The 21785-nt window shown below is 43.3% G+C and overlaps 1 protein-coding gene across 1 annotated transcript; it reads right to left on the bottom strand.

The window, feature by feature from the left end:
• Positions 1-722: 722 nt before the first annotated feature.
• tmem121ab (transmembrane protein 121Ab) lies at positions 723-1661 on the bottom strand. The gene has a single exon (XM_076084853.1). It carries the CDS (start codon positions 1659-1661, stop codon positions 723-725), a length of 939 nt encoding a protein of 312 aa, XP_075940968.1.
• Between the last annotated feature and the right edge of the window lie 20124 nt (positions 1662-21785).

Genomic DNA, 21785 nt, shown 5'->3' with positions numbered 1-21785 from the left:
GGCACTATACCGCCCACGCTCGGATGCCTGCAGTGGGAGGTATAGTGCTGAGCTCTGGTGCTTTAATCAGACCTTTGGCCGTAAAGTGTCACACTGACCGGCTTCCACAGAGCTCTTTTCTCAGCGGAACCAAACACAGGAGGAGAAAGCATTCGTCTGCCACCGACCTTGCTCTAGCGCAGCACAGATAGCCGCCCATGACTGACCCGTGTCACTCTCCGCATCTCCTCTCCATCAGAGCGTCACGCTGAGTGGTCCGTCCTTTGGTGCTGGAATTGAAAGGAAATGCCACAGATGCACTGTTGAAAAAAAAAAAAAGTGACCTTTTTAAAAAATACAAGATGCTCACCGAGGCGGGACCAACTGTCCGTATTTACACAACATAATGTCACCGGGCTTTGCACTGTGGAGATTGTCTCTAATAAAAGTTTGAACTTTTAAAACTTCTGAAACAATTAAAAACACAATGGCACAATTAAAAACCTTTTTGACTCGATTTCAAAGTCTGCACGCTGCACTCAGAGTCAAGTGTAGGTTTACAGTATGTTCTGACAGGCAGGTGATGCTGAAAATCTCTTTTATGGTTTCACAGCAGTTCATGTGGGCTTGACAAGTGCCGAGTATCATCCTGTCATGCAGCTGATTTCTCGATCTACCTCCACTGCTGGAGCTTTCATAAAAAGCAGTCAGTCTCTAATGGCGCTCAGTCCACCGCTGGCTGGTCATGTGTCAATGACATCCTGTACCGGCGAAGGTTCGTGTGGCAAACTAGTGGCGTTGGGCAGCGGCTGCGTGTGGCTGTTCTGCTGCAGCTCTAGTGCCATGGCGTTCTGCGGGTGGGGGAACTCCTTCACCTGCCTGCGGTACTCCAGGAAGGTGGACGCCTTGGTGGCGATCGCGACCACGTTCTTTCCGACGAAGATGGTGGAGACGCGGCTGTCCTGAAACAGCACCATGTTCACGCCTCGTATGAGGATGGTCACCACGTTTATGGTGACCAAGCTCAGAACCGGGTACAGCATCATCTTCTGGGGCGACATGTGCTCCCCTTGCATGCTGATCTCGCTGAGCGACACGCAGGGCAGGATGAGCAGCAGGATGTAGCAGTAGAAGAACATCAGGCCCTCGGCCCAGATGGGCAGGCCTGTCCGCTGGGGCTCCCACAGGTTGGCTTGGATGTCCAGCAGGTCCAGCAGGTCCAGAGCCACCCAGAATAGACGACTCCTCATGTCCTCCTTCTTACGGAAAGTTCTCACGTATTCCATACTATCCAGAGCCACGAGAACCAAGTATAAGCCTGGCACACATACAGATAGTAACAACGTCAAAGCCTTCCGGGCCACCGTCTCCAAACTCTTCCTGTCTGCCTTGCAATTCTGGAAGACAAAGTAGAGCTTGATCTCCAGGACAAAGATGTACAGAAACCAGAGGATCATGGCGTATCCTCGCCGGGCGGTGCGCACCTCGGCGCCGACCCACACTGCCACGTATCGCAGCACTATGAGGAAGCATACGTCCCCTACCAGCACTATAATACACACACCGATCTTTCTGGGACCCTGGTTCTGCTCCACCAGGTAGGCGTCCATGAAGGCCATGCTGGTCATGATGACGATGGTGGTCAGGCACACGTGGCGTTTGTCTGGGGGTGGCAACACCATGGCGAGGGCACCTGCTTGCTCTCACTCTCAGTTCCCAGCTTTTAAAAGCAAAAAAAAATAGTCCAGAAGGTGAAGACGGCACCGTGTCCTCTCCAAACCTTTACGGCTGGAGGAAAAAAAGAAATGTATTTAAGTTGGTCTGACAGCTCTGGTGTGCAGAGGAGCAAATGTCTGACTCGTGTGTCTAATATTAGAACAGCACTATAAGTCGCTGCACTAATAGTCCATAGAGGAGGACGCTTATTGCAATGTAGAAGCAGAGCAGTGTGTGGAGTCAGTGGAGAGATGCTGGCTGCTGATTGCTCTCAGATCATGTGAAAACAGGAACATCACCTCGTTACTCAACGCACTTCCATTGATCCGCCTCGGCCCCCCCGAGCATGCAGCTAGAACCAACGGCTCTACGGCTGACACGCCATGACTGATAGTCATCCACACACAGTCAAACGGAGAATACTCTTGGAGCCGGCTCGGTCTAATGCACATGCGATGGGATTGCGGGACACGGCACTGCAGTGTAGAAATGTTTATGGAGGGCTTTATTTCTGTACGAGACGGCGCAGGAAGCAGGAGTTGTATGCGCGCCCGTGCTGCAGCTCAGCATGTGCGAGGAATTCCTCTTCGGATACTCCTGCAGACGGTGGTGCAGTGTGTGTGGCTCCTTGCAATCCTGCAGTGTGTGTGAAGGGAAGCGGAGGAGAGAGAGGAAAGGAGTCTGCAGTGGCCGGAGGCCCCCAGCCGCCATAAATCACAGAGACAGTAGGTCAACGGCCCATGAGGCCTTGCGTCCGACGCCAGCTTCCCTGGGGGGAAGCTCTTACATCGGTTTGAAGATCCATCCTTCCCTCCTCCTCTTGCCACGTGCCAGCCTCTCCACAGCCTAGAAGAGGGGAGAAATAAAGAGGAGAAGAGGGGGGAGGGCAGAGGAAAGCGAGAAAGAAACCTGTCAGCACTACAGGGCCATATAACACAGTTTTCATTGCCAACGGGCCACCACATATGAGGAGCCAAGCAATGTGTCAGCTTGGCTTAAATGTAGCCTGTTTCACTATCGATAGGGCAGAGTATAGTGCACATGTATAAGACTAGGACTGCTTCAGGATGTCATTACCTCTCTATTGTCTGTGATGTGTCACAAGACATCTGGATGCATAGCTAATATGCTTCGATGGTTATTATAGTCAGCATATCTGGGACCATAATACCCAGTAGTTTCATTTTGGGAGTTGGATTACTCCCAAAACTTGTAGTCTCATATTGTAGCTAACTGCTCGGCACCTCTTTTTCTTTTTACTGCCTTACTTGCCAATACATTTTCTTCTGATTAAATGGGGAAAACGATGACAAAGAGTTAATTTCTGGCACATTTTGAGTCACTCTGAACACACTTCTAAACTGAAACTAGGATATTGTGATTGCAGTATGTATGCAGTAGATATTTCCCCGGAGGATTATTAGGTAGTGTTTTTCATGGAGTATCCATGGAGACCACATTTCAGCTGTCTAAAACATGTCAAACTAAATTGATAATTACATTCCTCATGCTTTATTTTGCCTTCAATTCAAGCTGTACAGTCTATTTTGGCTGGATGATGTTTCAAGGTGTTCCTGTTTTGACCTGTTTAATATTCCAGCTGACGTGTTTGTCGAAGCGTGTGACGGGTTGGGTCAGGGGGGGGGGGGCTCTCATCAACAGTCCAGTCAGACGTTTACGGCTCTTTCCAAAAAAGAAACCGTCCAGATGCCGAGCGCTTAGCTCGGCAGCAGGAGCCCACCTCGTGCGCCCTGGCCTCGTCCATAAATAACCCAGCATGTCTAAGTTATTAGCATAGATGGCGAACACGGCTGGATAAAAAAAAGAAAGTGAAGTGCGTTAATTGAGCAGACCCTTCTCCCTCGGGTTCAGTTTGGCGAGCTTCGGGGAGAAACTCTAATTTATCTGTTGCTCTGTTCATTTCTGTCCGCTCCTCCTGTCACTGGATCCTTCAGGCAGAACACAAATAAATCACATTTGTGTTTCTGTCAGCTGAGGTACGTTTCAAATCAAGATATGAATCCTATAACCAAACTTGTGCTAAAAAAATAGGAGCATGCAACTCCTGTCTATAAAGGCTGTACCGAATGTACATTCGTTGGGCTTCGTAGCTTCTGTGACAAGTATTCAACGATATTTGAAGGTAACGCAACACATCCTCCTCCTTTAGGAGCATCAGTCACCTCTCACCCTTCATTCTGTCAGTCAGTCAGTAAGAGAAACAGATCTTAGTCAGATAGAAATAAATAAGTAAATATACTGTAGTCTATGCCAACATGTAGTCCCGAAATAACATACATGGCTTTGTTGAGACTCTTTGTCAGTTCATCGATCCCTGCCGCTGCGTCTCAGTGGCCCGGGCAGCACAGTCACACCCCCTCTATACACAACGAGGGCTGTCCATCTGAGAATAGCTCATAATAATTCACGTTGATGCATAATGAATATTGTGGAATTACTATTTATTCTGGGTTTTTTCGGGGTAATACATATATAGAAAACAAAGCAAAAAAAACCCTGATCCATTTGATTATTGATTTGGACATTTATTACCATGGCAAGGGTCAAAGCTTTGAAGCAAGTGGTTCAGTCTTACTTCTGCTGAGGTTTTCAAATGAATCATTGAATGTCTGTCCTTTTATGAGGTCATCACCCCAAAAAAAAGAAAAAATACAGGTGTGTCCTTTGTGTCCGGCAAGTGGGAGTCCTTTGAGTGACAGTTCTTTGAGCGCAGTGAAACTTTTGTTTTGGAAAGGCTAAACACCAACAAATATAGATTGAAGCGGAATATTTGGTATAATTTTTGAAATTCTAACATCTATCTTTTTTTCAATAAATGTTGACTTTTGGTCTTTACAACACAATTATTGGAAATGTTTGGATCACACCAGTCGAAAACAATCCTACGCAGCCACCACCGGAATCTAATTATACAGATAATATAACACGAATAATATAAGTGGAGCCTAATCTTCCTAAACACTGGGTTCAAACACAATAAATAGACATGCAAATATAAAGAAAAAAGAAGCTGCCCAGCATTCAAATGTTGGTTCAGAATTGTAATCATCAATGTAATGAATGAAGCTGCGAACTATTCGGTACATTCCTCGTCTCTAGCCACCCCAAAATATTCCACCATTTTCACAAAAAGTGCAATGAGGGGAATTATAGTTGACCTACAGACTCGGATATTAATACTGTTTCGTCTAACTCCCTGCACAGGTTCAACCTGACTTGTTGGTTTGCCACAGCTTATTTCAGTATTTCTCAACATATCTCACTTTGATAAAAAGACCTGACAACTTCAAAAGCCTTCGGTGTGTATAAACATAAAATATTGATCTGCAATGGGGTACTCCAGTGACTTATTATTGCTCTCCCATGAAGATATGTGACCCACATGAGACAGAGCAACAGGGAGTGCCCCACCGCCATCAACCACAATGTTAATGGTTGGGATCAACGGTGTTTCTGACATTAACAGAAGGCCAAAGCTTATGTTTGTGCTCTTGCCATTTACAGATCAGTTCAGAACAATATTTTCTAACCTTTTAGTGATATTGATTGGATCCATTTTAAAAAGCTAATCCAGAAATGCATTACAAGTGGTCCCCCCCCCCCCCCCCCCCCCCCCACTGAGTTTACTTTTTTAAACCAAAGGCTTCTATTTCACTCTCATTTTGACGAACCGAGCTCTTGATGTGAGAGTTTTAAGCATGTGATAAATAAACATGAGTTTGTTTTCAGCTGGGCTGAATCACCGAAGCAAAATGGGCTTTTGTGGTTTCTGAATGAGATCCAGAGATTGCGGAGAGGTTATTTTTCATCAGAAAATACCAGCCTTGAAGAGCACGAGCTGCATGTACCCCCAGAAAGAATATACAGAAAACAAAAAGCACAGAGCTGGAATGGATGCATTGTGCTGTGTCATTGTGACATAACCTTGTGTTGAAGAACAAAAACAACAACGTCACAAATCAAAGGCTGTCAATGGAAACCCAGATTAAGAAGAGCATGAGCCTCATTTGTAATCCGAGCATGAATTTGACTGTTTAAAACCCATTATGTAGAACAGTGCCTAAGTAAGAGATTAAATTCATAGGATGGTGATTAATTGACTGATTAGCCGAATGCTATGGATCATTAACATGCTATGAGGAAGGCTGATCCCACATATACAGTACATCACATCATTATTTAAATACCATTAATTATATAAAAAAAAGACTTTGAGATTGTTTCCCTAATTAACGGATTACAGCCGGCGTGATAATATGAGAGTGCTAAATTGGATGGTTTGAACCTCCCAGGAATTATGACTACATGTTGCGAAGCATAGATCCCAAGATGTCATCGGCATGATTTGGCGCTAAATGGGCTCCCTACGAAACAAGAACCTGATGAACTTTGGCAGTAACAGACGTTCACTAATCCTTTCTGTCATATTTAAAAGGGCCTTTGTCTGTGTGAAATGATGACAGAAGTGCTCTGCATTTAAAATGCATGAATTGAGGCTGAAGATTAGCCCCGTAGAAATAGGAGAAAAAAAAGAAAGAAAAGAAATTGCCATTGATTTGTGATTTGACAGCTGTGACGACGATCATTTCACATCTTTGCTTGAGTTTCCCCCCCTGTGAGAGCACGGGGCTCTGTGTACTGCATGCTGTACATTTCAGCTTCAGTTACAGCAAATCGGTGTACCATTAAAAAGGCAACATGGAGGGCTGTGAACCGGCAGCACAACATGTCTTTGCAGGGGGAAAGCTACTGCTGTATAGCTGCGGCCAAGGCCGTTATCTCTCTAAGCAGCCCGAGTTTCCTTGTCAGGCAGTTATATTAACTGTTAGCCTCCCGTACTGGCCACAGGCTATCACATGGATCACAACAAGGACGAAGGCTGGGGCGGAAAGTGGCATTCTGCTACCTTTTGGTTTGTTTTTACAGTTGTTTAAAAAAATAAATAAACCTACAAAAGGTCTGTTAGGGTCAAGGAACAAGAACAACAGGAAGAACAGTATTTTGGCACAGAATCCGTTCATTCTCTACAATGTGGAAAAGAAAATCAATCAAATGCGTATAGGTTGTTAAAGTGGTGCTTTTTCTAGGCGCTGCTTTTGCACGAAAACAGTTTCCTTTCAAGCACTGACTTATCTTAATTACCCGTGTTCTTGCTATTGATGTTTGTCTTTTTTTGACTCAGGCTCAGAGCTTAAGGATAGTAAAGTCTTACAAGCTTCAAGAAGCCTTTCTTTTAATACTGAGGTGTTCTGACACTTCATACACCTTGCGAGGGCTGCGAGCTAGCACTTGTTTACAGCAGCACAGGCATTTCATCCTGCAACTGTGGACGGTATGCTCTTTTACCTGTAGGCTTCAAAGAAGACTGGGGATTGTGGTGCTTTTGGGAAGCCGCGCTGTTATGCATTAAATGTATCGCATTACCTCCCCAACTCAGCTTTCACTCCACGCTTTCTGCTCTCAATTTCTAATGCCTCAACACCCCCAAGGATGATCAAATGTTTGAGTCAATGTCGGCAACGCTGCAGAGAGGCGGCGCAGGCCTCCAGAGTGGTCCGTTTTGTTCGATATTTATGTCAGGTTGTCTTCATTAGGGCCAGAATGAGACCCATATGTCGTCTTGGCTGCGAGCCATCTTCATCATCTCGGCAGGTGTTCTGCGCCGTCCTTTGTGTTACAGTCGGCACTCGGCTAGCTTTTGGGATAGCTGGCAGATTGCTTTGAATTCACCCAGCACACAGAGTGCAGCTCAGCACAGCTCGGCTGAGCAAACGCTTGTATACACACAGAAACGGTGTACACACACACATGCACTCACATGTACATGTGTGAAAGCTCTGACACACACACACACACACACACACACACAATTTCCTTGCCTTTAAGGTTAATTACAGGAGGGCGATCTGCAGGTCATGTCTTTATCCCATCTTTCACATCCCGATAACGTTCTATAGCCACACACTGATCTCGTACATCTTGTATACGGATTACAACACAGCACGGTATCATATCCCCAAATCCTTGAATACATGTTAACACATGTCTACGATAACCAACCTGGCTGTGTTTTGAAGACGTCAGCTTGATCCCCTCCCGGCTGCAGCGACCAATGTGTGTGACATCTCCCAGGCGCTCAGCACATTTCCTTAACATGTTAAAACCACCAAACTCAGCTGCCCTAACAGGGCTTAGCCTTGTCTGTGATGCATTATTCACAGTGTATATCTCCTGCGTCTAATGGATCAGCGTGGTGCTGTGCGAACAATTTCTAAACACCTAAAGTTTAGGATTTTTGTTGTCAATATTTTTGGCAGGTCACCTATTTTGTACACACCCCTCAATTAGTCGAAACACAATGCGCAGGCTGTGTGGTACATGCTGCTCTTAGATTCACATTCTCTTGTTTTCTTGTTATCGCCGCGTAAAACGCTCGTAATTGCTCACGAGGTTGCACTGGGTTAGAACACTCACGGGGATCTGAAAACAAGAAGAGGGCCGTGTTTTGTAACATTGGTTAAGCTCATTTTATCACCTATTATTGTTGGTTAAGGTTGATCCTCACTCTACTTTGCCATGTCACATTGTGTGTGTGTGATAAGCACTGAAGGTTCATTTCAGCACATAACTGTAACTAACCCAATCTGTATTCGGGCTGTCGGTGCTTTTAAAGCCGTAGGTGTTGATCAAACGCTGCCGAAATCAAACGCGCTGCACATGACAAAGGATGGATAGCTGCTGTGCAGGGTGGGCTCCTATAATGGGCATTGTATAGGGTTAGTTATAGAAAGCAGCTCCAGAGCGTTTTCCTCCTACTTGGCCCTCAGCGGCAGAGACGGGGGCCTTTCAACATGACAGACAGTGTCTCTTTCTCCCCTGCCAACTCTCAAACGGCCATAATGTGCGCAGCGTCAATCAAAGTGTATTCTTTATTCACAAAGCTGGGGAGAGGATCAAAGGCACCATGACACAGTGAGTCATCCTCAATGTGAAGAGCGGCCCTCTGACATCCCAGCCCGGCAGTTAGTCACTGACATGGGGGGGGGGCAAAGATGACCAGTGGCCCGACGCATACACAAGAGACGAGCCACTGTTGAAGTACTGTCCAGAGAGGATGCTGTTGATGTGGCTACGGCTGTGAAAAGTTTAACCTTTTTGTTTGAAGTTAATATCTGGAAGATCTCTGTTTCGCTCTCCTAAACGATGAGCGTTAATTGCAGGTGTGTTTTTGGATCTCGCTTCCCAGAGAGCGCCGCTTTTGTCCCGGGAATGTCGCCACAGACACCTAGTTCGTAACACTGCAAAGTCAAAGGCTTTTATCAGTGCGCCATCGGCTCGGTCACCATTGTGCTTCCTCATTCAGCGATAGAGAGTGACTTAACAGACATTTATTCAAATGAAAATGATCCTGATGGTTAATTTAAAAAGCGTATAATTTGCATTTATTTTGCGCAACAGGCAGTTTGGAAAAGGCTGATATCATCAAGTTAATAGATTGAGTTACTGTACTGTACAGAGAGTCCTGACACCACTGAGAGCCCCTTACCACCAGTGGCTTCTGTAACTCAATGCAATCTCTCATTGAACCCTGGGTTCTACCATGTTATGCTTCTCATGGGTTCTCAAAGTCTGAGACTGTGGGCCTAACGTCAGAGAGAACTTGGTAAAAAGGTGCCCCCTCAACCCCCCTTAGTTTAGTTTTGCTCAATGCCTGGATGCCTATGGGATAGTGATTGGTATTTGATCCCACAGACACTAATGTCAAGATAGCCTAATATTACCGTGTGACATATACAGCAAATACATGGAAAAAGGTCTCTCCTAAGGCACTCTGGGGAAGTGGGACAGTAAAATTCCACAAACTGTATCTCTGACCTATCTCTTTAACCAAATCACACACATTTAGGCTATTCTATCTGATCTTCTTTTGATACAAAATGTGATATTTTTTCACTTAATTCACCGAGCCTCCCTTGAAACTTAAACAATAAAAACTATAGTCCCCATTAGATTTGATGTGACTTCTACTCCAGGGCTGGATTTGTGGTGATTTGTGTTATTACAACTGTCAATGTGACTTTGAATATGTTTCCACTCAATCTGAGAGTGGTTTCACTTCAGCTCCCCTGTACAGCACTGTGTCTGTAAAGATGAATAATCACTTGAAAGCATAAATCAAAACTTGAAGTCATTATGAAACCATCATTTTTTTTTGAAGCCAAAAAAAGAAGTTAGCCTTGAAAAAAAAGAATAAAACTAGAAATACAACAATTTCAATAATGATTATTATTAAACTATAAATAGCAGCAAGGCTCCAGTCTAAAAAAATTTCTGGAACTGTCCTGAAAGATTTTTAATCATCCCAAAGTCGATGTAAACAGTCAAAAATTCTAGATGTTATTTTTTTTTTTACTTCATTCTCATCTTTTGTGGTTATTTGCATAAAACAAAACAAAAATCAGAAAATAGTTATTGTATTTTTTTTATGTTCTGAGCATTAGTAGTATTATATATAATTTAAGCTGCTTAGAGCAAGCTTGATATATTATGACCTCATAGAGTTGATATGACAAAAGTGTTTCCCACATGCAGACAGTGAGCAACATTAGCATTCATTTAAAATTGATGCTATTTTGTTTCTGGCCACCTTAAGAATGTAAGACCTTTAATCGCTCTCATTTTACTTCTGTTTTTGGTTCCAACCAACTCCTGAGGTTAACATCTGGCGTTTTAGCAGCTATGGTAAATGTTCCACTATAGGGCTGCACCTAACAATTATTCTTTTTTATTGATTAAGTTTTTCGATTAGTCGATTAATCTAACGACTAATTTATCAAATATCGTAAAGATTTTTTTTTAAATTCCAAAGTAGTACAACTAACATATAATACACCCAAAATAAATATCAAAAACTTGTCTGATTAACATTTTAATATTATATTTCCTCTAATTCACAAGGATTGATGTGGTACATGGATTAATTTAATCTCTTATGTCACAGCAACCCCTTTCCTTGATCTGAAAAATCTTTAATTTTACTTTTAAAATGGTTTCATTACGGGAGTCATATGCAGTTAAGATAATCACACGCAAATGTGTTTTTGCATCAGTGTGGGATAAGGGAAATAAAAAAGCGTATAATAACAAAAGTCTTTAACGTTAGTCTCAGCCATTTTCTCACTCTTTCACGGTCGTTAAAGTAAATAGAAAATATAAAACGTCTGAATAACAAAGTTAGATGACGCATGGTGTACACATGAAAGAATGATCCCAGTCTCCTCCACACAGTGAGGCACGCATGTTATTACTTAACACTGGTATTGGATCGGCAGCTGGTATCAACTGAAAGCCCAAAGTCGGATTGGAGCATCCGTCGTCTTGACAAAGGTGCGAGTGCAGTATTGCTGGGAAAAGCCATTTCCAATCTGCAGAGTTTACAGAGCACCCTATTGTTGGCTCGCTGTCTAAAATACTACCACACTTTAGAGGATTGTGGGAAATATTTTTTTAGCTTCAGCTTGTTCTCACTCGCTTTGACCGGGCGCTGCCACTTCTTGTGACACTCCGATGCACTTTATGCAATTCAAGGTATTTTTTAATACGTAGCGTACTTCGACGAATTGCTCGAGCCCAACTCCACTATGGTCACCAGCAAACTGCTCAATGTGTCTTATCTGCTATTTTGCGATGCACAAGTAGCGTACATTGGGTATATTGGAGCTTTCTTTGTTTGTTGCTCAAAACATCTGCCTGCTGAGGCAGCAAACAAGGTTAAGGTGACTGGTGAGAGTGGAAAAAACCCGGTAAAGTTACTCCATTTGGATAAAGTGATTCAGCATATTAAATGAGTTTGTCTGTGTTTATCAAATCCACTTTCTTTTATAAATATTCAGTCAGTTTTGTCGACATAAAAAAGTTCAATCCAAGCCATTTAATTATATAATATTATTACTGATATTTATCTAACACTGTGTACAAACACCAGGTTTACCTGTGAGTACTGTGTCATACTATTTTGATTGAGGACGAATGAAAGATGTATTTTTAAATAGTTTTATATTCAGACTTTTGCATAAATTATCCAGTGTGTTAGTGTGTATTATGATTTTAGTTACACATGTCGACGCCCTCTGAGCAAACAAATCCTTGAGAACCTCCTGTGAGCTACAGAGTTGCTGATTGTTTCTCTGTGGATTCATATACGAGATCTTTTTCACATTTGGTGCAGTCATTTGAGCCATTGTTCATATAAAAATATTGATTATTGCAGCTTTGAAGATGAAGAACAAGATGTTCTGCCAATTAGACATGTCGTTTGAGTTGATTGATGCTCACGTAAGAGCCTGTGGAGACCCATTTTGTCATTGTTTAAGAGGAAAAAAATGATGTAAACTCAGTTAGAAATTGGGAAACACTACCACTACTGCTGCCAGTTTCAACCTCATCTTATAAAGGGAAATCCCACTCAGTTTAAGAATTATTACGCGTCACACCAGTGGTCTCTTATTTCAGTTGACCTACAAAATACACTTTAATACCCAAAAGTGCTTTAGCCTCTAATTCTTCTGTCAGCTCTGATCAACGAAATATAACCTCATCCCCGGGAAATAACCCTTCGTTTTCTTCTTTTTTTTTCGATCAAAAAGTTCCAGATTGCAGTCAGTGAAGCAAGACCACATATAAATCCCAGCTGCATTGTTTCTGGCTTTTGGTTTTGTGACTTAAACTCGAGTAATAACAATTAGGAATTGACTGAATAATTAAGTCTGGCTTCCTTTTAATCCCTTCTGTTGGAAAAAAAACCACACCTTCAAGCCCACACTGTAACTACCCCTCACACTGATAATTGGATTGTCCCTTCAAGTGATTGTTAATCTTTTAATTTTTCAAATTGTTGGCCACAAAAGAGCATAAAGTGCCGCAGTGATTACCATTAACCTCATCTTTACACACACACACACGCACACACACACACACACACACAGACAAATATCTCTGGCATGGCCTTGAAGCTGTACTATGGTAACACTATTACGCACTCCCCTAGCTTTTAATTCACCCATGCAAGAGTTTAACAAGCATATTGATTTGCCCATGCAATCCCAGCTCTCATATTCATTTCTCTAATGATAATTTGGATGTGTGTGATCACCCAGGGACAGAAGTGATTTTTATCCAGCGGTATTACAGGGAGATCTATTTGATCTTTGTGTCAATAACCGGCCCCCCCCCCCTCCCTGCCCAGTCTTCCTTTCTCCCCTCCTAAACCTGCTCTTTTGCCATGCCTTGCAATTCCTCCTCCTGTGTTCACTGTCGCCATTTCTAATCTGGCCCACCCTGAGGGAGGAGGCATCCATACCTCATTCCAGTCACGCTTCCTTTTCTGTTTGCTTTCCATTCCACTTGAGGGTAAAATTACTTCCCAAAGACATCAAAACCTCACAGGTCCTTTCAGTGTTATCATTTCCGTATTGGGTTTACTGCAGCAAACAGTGGCTGAAAATGCAGAGTTGCACAAAATAATCCTCTATAGTTCTATAAGGTGGTGTTTAGCCTAACCGTTAAAGCTCACTTTGTCTTCCGTCTCCATTAAACACCCACTCACTCTGCTGCTTCCGCCAGTTTGCCAGAAAGCATATGGGTGCACTGGCAGGTGAAAGGGCGACATCAGTCACCTTCATGACCGTCCTCAGAGGGGGAAAGTAAACAGAGGAAGGAGATGTGATGGAGGGAGAGGGAGAGAGGGAAGTATGCAAGAGAGCAAGGGTTTGCTGCTCCACGTGATTGAATAAAAGGCAAAAGAGATGCGATACAGGGAGACTTTGAAGTGCTGCTAATGAGCTGGAAGTTAAAACGGATAGCTTTGCAGAGGAAACTGATTTAAATATAACCAGTCAGCGACTCAGGGATGGGAGTGAAAACCAGGCAGAAAGAAGCAAAAAAAAAATAAAAAGTCCCTTTCAACAAGTTATTCAGTCTTGCGTTCAGTCATAAAAAAAACTTATTTTCCATGAAGCAAGTGTGGAAAATCTAATGATGGTGAGAGAAATGTTTCCCATTTTAAGGATGATAGGTTTTAAAGACTTATTACAAGATAATTTACCTTAAGTGGAGGTGTTTGGGGCATTTCTACTGTATTTGATTATAAGAGAGGCAGATAGGAAAGGCAGGGGAGAGAGAGAGAGAGAGAGAGAGAGAGAGAGAGAGGGAGGATGACATGCATTTTACATCTGTGAAGTGAAACCAGGTGTTTGACTAAAGGTTTGCAAAACTTTGAATGTGTCTCACAGGCAGGGTGTTTGCTGAAGACGACGCCTGCTTTGTATGATAATGAAATGGAAAACGATATTATTCTCAGGTTTAAACAATTGTTTGCCTCGCGACTCGCTGAGGATTGTCAAATTTCCTGGCAAGTGCTTCCACTGAGGTGTGTTTGGCCGTGATCCTCAAGTTCAGAAGTGCTGTGCAACTCTGAAAGACAAATGTCATGCAATTTATATTTACTCAGTGGAACCAAAACAGAAATAATTGTACAACTGTGGTAATTTTACAAATGTTGTAAAATGCTGGACATGGCTGATATTCTCCATACGACCAGTCGTTTCCCTCAGGCCTTATAATGAGTGTTGCCTACTAAGGTTTTACAAGCATTTATGGGCCGTGCCATCGTGAACAGACTTTGGTAGCTTTTGGCATGTTGTTGTGAATCTGCGGTTTTGATGGGTGATTCATGTCGATGGCATAATTTGTCTGCATGATGCAAGTGTGAGGCAGTAGCCGTTCTGCTCTCACACACGCAGTTATAGCAGTGTTGGGCGAGTTACTTGGAAAATGTATTGAAATACTGATTGCTCCCTAATGACCGCACAGAGACTGCACTCCTAGTCCACTGCGGGTGAGTCCTTACTACAGGGGCTGGGGTTTGAATCTGTCCCATGTTGCCTGGTAGACCTCTTCTCAAGACTGTGTGGGCAAGTGGAAACCGTGTGTGATTGACATCTCCAGTTTTATTGCAGCTGCTGTGAGGGAGGGACAACATGTACAGTTTAGTATAATAAGGGTTGTGTCATAAATCACTTCCTATTCACTACAGTGCACTATATTTCCTGTACACTATCGTTATTTGGATGTCCACGTTCTAAGTGGGACATTTATGCAACATATAGTGAACTCAAAACCTCTCACAACGGAACAAAGAAACGATCCCAAAATGCAATGCGTCACATTTTATAGATGCAAAAATGACAGTGATGCAGCACTCGCTACTGGAGCGATGACATGAAGTGATGATGGTTGCTACGCATTTGAAATCTGAATTCACTGCTCACTAGAGTCAACTCTTGAGAGTGCGTCGTACAGGGGGTAAAAGGAAATAGTCCCGTGACTTGAAGTGATATATCCAAACTGTAGCTCCACCCAACATCAACCCGAGTAGAGGTCTAATTACCGGAGTAGCTAAAAAAAACACCTGTGTGGGTGTGCGGAGCCTTTAAAGGAAGCTGTATTTAAACCCCCCTTCGGTTCCCTCGCAAGTAAACACTTTTAGGTCTGTCAGCACTTTTGTCGTAGTTTGCGCTGTTAGCACCGTGAGCCGTCGCCATGTTGAGAAACGAGAATCAAAATGCTCCCAGTCTCGTATTTAGCACGTTTAGGGTGCCAGTGTTATAAGATATTGATATTTTTTCAATTATAGGTCACTTATTTCATTATGTGCACATTAAAGAAGATAATCATGTCACATGGGGTATTATGGAATGTGCCACTTTATAGAATCAATAAAATAATTTACGTGCACCATGAATTCATTACCGTAGGGCAATTAATTAACATAACAATTTGTACTGTTGTGCGCAAGAACCAGTGTGCTACTTAGACCTGTGTACCCAGTGGGCTTTGTCAATTACACCAATCATCATTGACATCCGCTTTAAGATAATAGCATATTGTGGTGTTATTAATGCAGGCCTCTTCTTATCAAATTGGAAGATCTGAAGCCACGCGTCTAAAATGACGTGAACATCAGGTTGTCTGATGTAAACAGCTCTAAAGAGGCCCCCAAGCAGATGGGGCACACTAATAAACCTCTGTTATGTCGTGCTCTTCGAACAATGCCATGCAGTAATTTACGAACAACAATGGAGAGGAGCCATTAGGAGAAGCAATTCAAATCTGAGGTATTAATTATGTGACTGCGAACACTTTAACGGTGAAATGCAGCCTGTTTTTAAGATGTATGTTACATGTCAGTTGTCAACATTTTATAGGAATATGTTGCTTGATTATGAGCATCAAGGGGCTGAAATAACACACTGCAGTACTCATGTGTAGCTTATTACACCTTAAAGTTTATGATAAAATAATCATTAACTGTAGTTTACCTACACTTCCACCACTCTTGACACAGTTTGCACAGAGAGCATTCAACAGGCTATTTATCTAAATCATGAATACATCTACCTCCTAGTTTACATCACTGTCAAATGACTATTTTTATTTTACTGCTAGCCAGCTGAAAAACTCCTCAGCTGCACAAAAATTCAAAAAAAATAGTTGTTTGATGTATGATATGCAGAGATGTGGGTTAACGAGGGGTGACATGCAGATGGCCCCTCCACAGGAAATGTAAAAAATACAGAAATCCGTCATCAAAGCAGACTGTGTTGATAATCTGACACTTAAGCTTTGTTTATAGCGCGAGACTCCGCAGACAGCGTGGCGCGCGAGCTCCGAGCATGAATGGAGGCGTTAATACTCTATGCGCTGCATTATTCTCCAAAACGCCAGAGGGGGTACAAACAAAATGAACTGTGAGGAATCAAAAAGACAACGAGTGTAACCCATAGGTATGGCCAGAGACTGTAGGTGTAACCGGCAAAAAGCCATAAACCAACCTCCACACTGCCGTGGAAGAATTGTAATTATCTATAAACTCATATCTCATATTCATGGCTTACTTTATTGCCTTTGTTCAAGCCCTGTAAAGAAAAAGGTCAAGTATTACATGCATTATAAGGAAACAAAGGTTACATTTCATGTAAACAATTTGATTTGTCTGGCAAAATATAAACTCAAATGAAGATTTTTAAGACCACCTGTTTCTAAAGCACTTAATAGTGAATTGGCCTTCTCTTTAAAATAGCTTGGATATGGAGTATTTATTATGTATCATAGATACAAGCTTGGATGTGGAGTGTTGCATGTGGTACGTCAACAAACAGCATACCCCTTTCAGTTGCAAGTTAGACACGTTTTTAAGTTGCCCTGAGTGGGTGAATCTGAATACAAAAGAATGACAATTTGCAGAAAGAGCTGTCGAAAAACAGCCACATTCCAGATGTGCCAGCCAAAAGGATGTAACATGCAGGATGCTGACAAAAGAAGGCATAACTGGCGGATAACTATCATGAGTCACAGTAGCAGTTCGACATAAACCGGATCTGATTCTGACTTTGAAAAAATGTGCTGATTGGATGTTGTATTTTATGCTTTCTTAATGGATATTAACGATATTTATATAGGAAGTTGGAATATTTTAAATCAATTGTCAGAGGTTTGGGTGTTCTTCCGTTTTATTTTGACTTTCCCTGCCTCTTGTGTCCTGTGTGCACTTCACTTCCTGCCCTTGTCTGTTTCCCGCCTCTGTGATTGTCTGCCCCGCCCTTAATTGAACCCTGCTGTGTCTCGTCACCTGCACCCTTCCAGTGTATTTAAACCCTGTGTGTCCCTTATCTGTTGTGCTACCTGATCTGCTGTGCTCTGTTCTGCCCGGGTATATGTGCATTCTTGGTACGTTCCCTCTGTTGCCCCCTTTTCCTGTTCGGCTCTGCTTTGTGTTTTGTCAAGTATGTTTAAATTGTATCTTATGTTACATCTAATGGTTCATGTGTCGCATGTTTGAACAGTGCAAAAAACCATTCCATTCCTGCTCGAGGTCTCAGAAGAAGCTTGAGGGATTTGTTAAGAGCTAGAAAGTCAATTTGATCGTTCAGTAAAACCGCTTGTTTGAATGAGAACAGCCTCCGTCTGTGGAAGTGCTTTGTTGTTTAGCACGCGCACACTAACGTACCTCAGGCTAGCCTGCCCCTTCATAGGCAACAGAGTGCATAAAATAAGAATTAAAAATGCACTTTGCTGTCTTTCTTTAAATTTTTTTTTGTTCGAATGTGTTCTGTGTTTTCAAATGTGATTCTGCCTTCGGGCTCTGCCGAGGCCTTGATTAACAGATTAAAAGTCAAAAATTAATTGAGAATTAGCAATTCATCAAAAAATGATTGGCGGTTTGGTCTCGCCAAACTGGGTCCCAAATGATCCAGGCTATGGGCTCCTATTTCAGCAATCCTGTTTTTCAGCTCAGAGAGGGAGTCGGTGGAAACACACTTTCTACTGTAGTTCTTTTTGAGGTTTATAATGTCCTTTGACAGAGGAGGAGCCCTATTTAACTGCCTCCTACACGACACGCAATTTAGTTTTTGCTAATTATAGGGCACGTTGGTCATAAATTATTCCCTGCTCTTTAGCTCTACCTCACCCCCTCTCTTCCATCATACACAGGCAGAAACACACACACTAACCACAAACTTTACCCATCTGCTGATTTTTCACACCGAGGCTGAACGTCGCACACAATGGGATGCCAAACGCGGACTTGGGGGCTGAACAGCTGAGAGAAAAGCGAGGAGGGGAGAGCAGGCGAAGAAACGCGAGCAGGGAAAATCCAGCAGTTCATCTCCCCCCCCCCCCCCGCCCGCTGTTTAAAGCCATTCATAAATACTCGAGCCTTCACTCTGCCTCACAGAATCGCAGATTTCATGAGACTCCAGTGCCTCGGCATAACACAAGTAACAATTGGATTAATCGGCAAAAGATGAAAACGTGAAATGCATGTTGACAAGAGAGGAAGAGTAGGAGCCAGAAAGAGGCTGCACAAAAGTAGCCCACTAACAGCAGAACATGCTAGTCTTCCAATTATAATAATGAGACGTTCACACAGCTGCTATATTCAGTTTACATGCGGCAGGAAAGCTTTTGAATTCTAAGGCTGAGTGTCCATATAGCAGACTGCTGCATACACTATCATTTACAATTGGCTGAATAGACATAATTATGTTTAGAACATGTAAAACATATATTCATTATATTGTCTTCAAGGGGCTGAATGATGGGAGATCACTACAAATGTTTCTTTCTTGTCTTGCAATACGGTTGGAAGTATTTACCTTGTTGACAAATACCCCCAGTATTATATTTCACATTTTTGGAAAGACATAATGTTACATTGTGTGCGGTTTTGTCTCCTTATGAAAATTCAAACGGGCGTAAAAAAAAGTCTGCTTGCATTAATTGCGAGCTGTAGTTGTACGTTCCCAGATGGTTGGTTTGGATGCGCGTTGGTGGTGTTATCCCTCGCCTGGACTAAGATGACTCATGTGTCAGGACAGAGTTGGAGAGTAACTAGGAGACAAGATTTTGCCTGAAATGCGAAAGAAAGGTTGCTGCCTAACTCTAAAGCTGCAATGTGAGTGACAAAAACAAAAAATACACAAACCTTTCTTCTTCCTTCTCTTTATTTTTGTTTCCTATCTCTCTGTCTGGTCATAAATGTTGTGTATCCACGAGGGGGAAATGCTCCAATTCTCTAATTTCTCTCCTTGAGTGAGCTCACAGATCCACCCCCCCTCCTCAGTCCTTCCATCTCTGCCTCCATGTCTTTGTTGATTGGTCCCTTCTGTCACACAGTCTGTTTGACCTGCGCTAAGAGGATACAACTCTGCCCTCCTCACCCCACACAGAGCTGACAATATTCTCCCGCTCTCTATTATGCCGAGCAGTCACGCTGCTCACCTCGCTCAAGGTCCATTCATTCAATGTCCAGGTGTACAAAGCAAGGGAGGAAGATCAAAATTGAACCTCCGCAACGTCCAAATTTTTTTTTTTAAATGACTTAAAACGGTAATGCACAAAGGCCACCGAGGAGCTGACCAGCATGGCATGTTTAACAGAGCACGTTAAAACCAGATTCCTTTGTTGCTGAGGCGATCTATCTCCTGATGGAGACTGGGATGTGATATTGAAAAGCAGGGCTATAATGAAGACCTGGCTCCCTGGAGAGAAAACACTCGTGGCCAGTTTCACAGACATGGATTAAGGCTGGTCCTAGACTAATTGGCCTTTTCAGCGGATGTCTCTGTTGAGAAATCTCTTTAGTCGGAGACTATGTGTGACTGGCCCCCTGTGTCTCACTACTGGACTTTCTGGCTTTTCTCTCCTTCTAAAAGCCTTGGACCAACATGAAGTTATTCTATGTACTTTCTCAACCCCTCTACCTCTGGCGAGGACTCTAGATTTAAGGCCTTAGCAGAAAGCACAAGACGTACGGCTCTGGCTTATTCATCACGTTAAATATCCCTTAGCCTTCCGCTCCCTCGGTGTAGATTATTCAAATGACGGCTCCCTCATATTTGGAATTAGGCTGTAGACATATCTGCTCATAAATTAGCTCGATCCGACAACACACTCAAAGAGCTCCCGTGATGTATGCCCTAGTGTGCCGTAATGTACTATTATTCCATTTAGAACATGCTAGTGGGTGCTGCGCCTGTGTCTGCCACCCAGATTAGAGTCATAAAACTTGGTGCCGAGATGATGTGACATTTCTGCAGCCTGATTGTACTTTCACACTGTAAATTCAAAGCCTGGAGTAAGAGTACCGAGTCAGGCTTGTGCATACTAATGATATGTTCAAGGTCTGCGTATACAGTAGGAGGAGGGTGTGTCTGTTCGTGATTGAACACGTGTGTGCACTATAGACTATAGTATTTGCATGACTGTGTATTTTGCCTCTCTGTCCTACATGCGTGCTCGCTCGCACTGTATGTGCGCCTGTGTCAGCATCTCCCCGATCCATCGGGTGGGGTGGCGGCGGGTTGTACAAGGGAAGGAAAAAGGCACAATGAATGACATTGACAGGCAACGTGCTGTAGAACGTCTCCCCGTTCCAGGGACACTGAGCTGATCGCTGATAGCAGATGTGTGTCTAATTGCGGAGGGGTTGGGCGCCCTGGATACGTCTCTGTCTCCTCTCTCTCTCCGCCTGCCAGGAAGCTAAGCCCCCTCCAGAGCCCCCAATCACTGCTTCTAATTAGAGGCCTTATCTCTGTCAATCACTGTGCCTTTCGCTCTCCTCTGCGGCCCGTCGCGTGGATAACGGGGCGACGGGGACTGGCCGGTGACGGCGCGGTGGTCACAGAGGATGACAAACTGAGATAGACGGGGAGAAACGCTAAAGGGAGAAGACAGAGGGGAGATTTGGGAGGGGAGGAGGGGAGGAGGGGATCAAAGAGGTGTGTGTTTGTATGCCTCTGCTTGTGTGCTGAAGTTTGAATGCACTGTGCTTGTGCAGGTTGTGTCAATGTGGAGTATAAGAGAACATGTCTTCTTCTGATCCATCCATAGATTCGCTAAGCTCCTCCACTGGAGCAGTTGGAGGTAAAGTGCTTTTTGCTCAATGGATGTGGTTATCTTAGCTAAGCATACAGACTGGGGGCAAGGGCAACAGCTAACCTCTTCATAAATGTAATTATTTACAATGAAGCAGCTATTTATCAATAGTGCGTGATGTCATGTACTGCATCTCCCAACCCCAATAGAAAAGGTGTGGGGGAGTATACACTTGCGTTTATATAGCGCCTTTGGTCTTCCGACCACTCAAAGCACTTTACGTGTCAACATTCCCGTATTCACACACACATTCATACACTGATGGCAGAGGCTGCCATACAAGGTGCCAACATGCCCATCAGGCTTTAATCTAAATATTCATTCACACACATTCACACACCGATGGCACAGTCTTCGGAAGCAATTTTCGGTTCAGTATCTCGCCCAAGGACACTTCAACATGCAGACTGGAGGTAGTGGGAATCAAACTGCTGATCTTCCGATCCTCTGCTCTATCCACTGAGCCACATGAATTTATTCATTAATCTAAAAAAACCAAACATGGTATTATACTTATAATACAGTACATGATGGACTTCTCTGCACTCTGCCATTCATGCCAGTAGTGTTTC

The sequence above is a fragment of the Anarhichas minor genome, unplaced genomic scaffold, assembly GCF_050575085.1.
Source record: "Anarhichas minor isolate MPS153535 unplaced genomic scaffold, ASM5057508v1 ptg000136l, whole genome shotgun sequence".
NCBI classification, from domain to species: Eukaryota; Metazoa; Chordata; class Actinopteri; order Perciformes; family Anarhichadidae; genus Anarhichas; species Anarhichas minor.
The sequence above is the reverse complement of the archived record's forward strand: the minus strand, read 5'-3'. Positions and strand labels throughout refer to the sequence as shown.

Coding starts and splice junctions, on each gene's coding strand:
- tmem121ab (XM_076084853.1), bottom strand. CDS start 1,661: ATGGTGTTGCCACCCCCAGACAAACGCCACGTGTGCCTGACCACCATC.